The sequence below is a fragment of the Pinus tabuliformis genome, chromosome 1_2 (genome assembly GCF_031772625.1).
Source record: "Pinus tabuliformis cultivar Carrire ecotype Pingquan chromosome 1_2, CPIR1, whole genome shotgun sequence".
Classification (NCBI taxonomy): Eukaryota; Viridiplantae; Streptophyta; class Pinopsida; order Pinales; family Pinaceae; genus Pinus; species Pinus tabuliformis.
Window position 1 is genome coordinate 637,450,598 of NC_142298.1, and position 4,128 is coordinate 637,454,725.

At 39.9% G+C, this 4,128-nt stretch overlaps 1 protein-coding gene across 1 annotated transcript; it reads left to right on the forward strand.

Annotated features, from left to right (window-relative positions):
• The first annotated feature begins 219 nt into the window (after positions 1 to 219).
• On the forward strand, positions 220 to 3,605 carry LOC149207257 (putative disease resistance protein At1g61300). The gene has a single exon (XM_089397982.1). The coding sequence runs from the start codon at positions 220 to 222 to the stop codon at positions 3,097 to 3,099; it is 2,880 nt and encodes a 959-aa protein (XP_089254108.1). The 3' UTR covers positions 3,100 to 3,605.
• The last annotated feature ends 523 nt before the right edge of the window (positions 3,606 to 4,128 follow it).

A 4,128-nucleotide genomic window follows, 5' to 3' on the forward strand; every position in this document is an offset into this window, starting at 1 on the left:
AAGGGAAGAAATAAAGTTAAAGCCGAAATGCTTTTAGCTTTATCATCCACACTTATTCCTTACTGTCGGTGCAAGAGAGCTATCCACTAAATATAGTGCAAGTAACGACAGACCCAATTGTTATAAGTTCCTCACCTTATATTACTGCGCGCACAGGTTAGAGTCGAGTTTGAAGATGTGAGGAGCTATTACAAGTGGATTGTGATCGGAGGAGCAAAGATGGAGCACCTGGTTGTTTGTGAGCTTATAGAAAAATTGTCTACTACTATTACTGACAAATTATTCCAAGAGGTATGGCTGATTACTACTTTCAAAGATGATTTTGAATTCATTTGTAATGAAGTTAATTCTATTAATTGTCTGTTAACGGACGCAAGAGAAAAGAGGACATCCCATTCCACTTCATTGACCAATTGGCTTAACGAACTAGAGGATTTCCTCGTAGATGCTGAGGACATAGTAGAGGAATGCGAGTATCGCAAGGTTAATTTTCTGAAAATAATTTTTTCCCGCTATAGTATGGGCCATAAGATTAGGAAATTGAAGGAAAGAATCACCAGAATACACAAAGGTGCCAAATATCTCAAATATCTCACGTCCCTCAACGTGAATGCTGGAGCTCATGCACTCGAAGACGAGAGGAGAAAATCCAATGCTTTTCTATCTCAATTCCATTCTGTTGGCATCGAAGAAAGCATTGGTGTAATCACTAATTGGATATTTGAGGACGGATTTAGAGTCATTGCCGTTGTGGGTATGGGGGGTCTGGGCAAAACATGTCTGGTCCAAGATGTGTTCAATAACCAAAAAGTCCGAGACCATTTCGACCATCTAGTTTGGTTGACTGTTTCACCCAAATATGTGGTTCGACAACTGCTGCTTACAGCCTTGAGCCAGATAAAACTTCCAGATAATCAAAAGCTGTCAGAACTAAGCGAGGAGGACCTTAGGGAAAGAATTAATAAACATTTACAAGAAAACAATAAATATGTGGCAAAGAAAAGTTATTTATTTGTTCTAGATGACGTGTGGGATAGAAATGTGTGGACACAGATTGGCTTGCAGTTGGACCATGACAACAAAAATAAAAATAAGGTTGTGGTGACCACGCGAGATAAGACAGTTGCACAGGCTATGGGGGCTGATGCTGATCACACCCACCATATGACTTTTTTGTCAGGCAATAACAGCTGGAAGTTGTTTTGTATTCACTCTCATTTCCCCGACAATGTGCAGTGGAATCCTCCGCCCATCGAGGATCAGCGTCCTACTGATGTAAACAACATTGCCCAGCGCATTGTACAAAAATGTTCGGGGCTTCCATTGGCGATCAAGACAATAGGAGCATCAATGGCAAGCGTTAGAAGAATTCCTAATGAATGGGAATTGACCCTGGATCGTCTAAATGAAGCAGAGCCCATAACCGAGAATGTGATGCCCTCTCTCAGGTTAAGTTACGATGCATTGCCTGATCCTCTCAAGCCTTGTTTTCTTTACTTTTCTGCCTTTCCTCCAAATTCTGAAATAAAATCAGAACACCTAGCATATGTTTGGGTCGCAGAAGGATTCATTTCTACTTCCAGCAAAGAGGCACGAGAAGCAACATATGAGGTAGCACGCTCGTATATAGACCAACTTCTTGGTCGATGCCTGCTGGAAGGTTCACTTAGTGTTAGACATAGGCGAGTAAAATACTGTAAAATGCATGAATTATTGCATGAATTTGCTCTTGTGGAATCTGGCAAGGAAGCTAGGTGTTTGTTAAAGCCCGGACAAGACTTGAAAGAGCTCCCCTTGGATGAGTGCCATGGCATACGTAGAATTTCTCTAGTTGAAAATTCAATATCAACACTGAAAGACCCCATGCCATGTACAGGTCTTCGCACTCTTTTGCTACGTAATAACATCAAGCTCGCATCAATATCTTCAAACTTTTTTGATAATCTGAAATATCTCACTGTGTTAGATTTAAGTCAGACTTCTATAGAGTCATTGCCTATGTCCATTGGGAATTTAACACGTTTGAAGTTTCTGAATTTATCAGAAACAAACATTCAATCGCTGCCCAAGTCCTTGAGTGGTCTCAAGCGTCTCCAGTTTCTTGATGTTAGCCGTTGCCAACATCTGAAAAGCCTGCATTTGGGAATTGAAGAGCACAAATTTATGGCTTATTTAAATGTAAAGGGATGCAGCAACTTGAAGTCGATGCCTGGCGGAATATCCAAGCTAATCTATTTGAGGACGTTGAAAGGCGCTCTAGTATTCAAAAGGGACCAGCTAAAAGAAGCCAATGCAGCGTTGCAATGGACAGATCTCAAAGAATTGACCCATCTGCAACACCTATCACTTACAATAGATCCTGAACCATCATCAAAATCACAAGGTGAAGGTCGTATCAGTCTCGAGGGGACTTTTGGGGGCATGAGAAAGATGCGGACACTCTCCATCAGAAATACTAGTTCCTCTGGCCGTCTCGATCTTCCCGACGACATGAAATGTATGGAACGCCTTGAGATTGTTCGTCTCCGCAACTGCGCGCTGCCAAAATGGATGTTTCAGTTTCAGAACCTCATGGTGCTTTTGTTAGAAGGCGACAACTCTAGTGCTGAGGAGTATAAAGGCCTGCAGACGATAACTAATCTGAAAGAGCTACGCTTGTCACGTAACAATAGGTGTGATCAGTTTCCACAGGAGTTTGGAGAGGAAATGGCATTTCCCCAACTGGAAAATCTCATCATGGAAGACTTTGACTCATTGAAAAAAATTGATGGATCAATGCCAATGTTGAAATATTTGCAATTGAAGAATTGCAGGCGTCTGGAACAAATGCCCCATGCATTACAGAAGCTGACAAGTCTTAAAGAAATAGAGGTGGAAAGCTGCACAACATGGGAAAACGACTTCTGGAGCGGAGTCGACCGTGATTCTACATGGAAAATTTTGAATGAGCGCAAGATCAAATTGAGAATAGACAATTATACAGTATCTGTTGAGAGGAATATTGAGAATGACAAGAAGCTCCAATCCGCAGGAGAGAGATTTAGACTATCCCTTACCAAGAACAAATCAGGGCGCAGTTGGAACTTATTTTCAGCATAGACATCAGTCAACACAGAAGAGACCCGAGCTTCTTGAAAGGAGTATCGGCACTGGGGGTTTCTTCACGTCAATCTTTTGAGCGACTTGCCAGATCATGCCAGCCGAACACTATAGCAATGATCTAGCGCCTTTTACCATGTTCTTTGGCCGGATCATTCATTTGTACGAGCCAGGATGGTTTAGGATCTACTTTACTCGTCTCTACAGCTTTCTTTTCCCATGTTATTATTATTTGTGGCTTTTCCCATACCATGTATGCTTAGCAGTGAACGTTAATTTCACTTTCGTGGACATGCTTTTTCTTCGTAGTGTGCAATATTGTACAGTTTAGTTGTTTATTTTGGTGTTCATCAAAGCTAGATTTTGCAAGCGCTTTAACCTGTAGGATGTAAGATTTTTACCGATTCTGTATCTAACAGCTTTGTAATGGAAAGGAGACAAGTATATCGTAACAGCCTTTTTATCTGTCAAGGAAAGAGAGTAGAAGCATGGTAACAAGCTTCTTATAATTCCCGGTGGATCAATATATATGAAGTAGTGTAAGCAGGCTTGAACTTTGATGTTTTGTTAATGTTATTTTTTTTTTAGATATGTGTTTGGCACTTTATAAAACATTAAGCGCGTCCCACCATTACACGTCCACGTTATTGTTTTATTTTTATACAGGTACGTGTATATTCTTTTTCTATGTGTTTGACTATTTATAAAAACCTAGATTATCAACCGTGGCTGCAGTTTCACAGTCTGAATTAGTAGATATTGACTATTTATAAAAACCTAGATTATCAACCGTGGCTGCAGTTTCACAGTCTGAATTAGTAGATATAAGGATAGGTTTGTTAATTTTATTGGAATTGTCCTGACTATTAAGATTTCCAACGCATTCATTACCCTAGTTTTTTAGAAATCTATTATCGTTAATACGTGATACAGTTTGATTAAGATTTGTATAGGTAGTATTTTTGTGGTTTTTGTCATATTTCATAATGTGCCTTATATTTTATTATGTCGTTTGAGTATTGAATATCG

Bases quoted from the DNA above. Each gene is read 5' to 3' on its own strand.
- LOC149207257 (XM_089397982.1), top strand. From the start codon at position 220: ATGGAGCACCTGGTTGTTTGTGAGCTTATAGAAAAATTGTCTACTACT.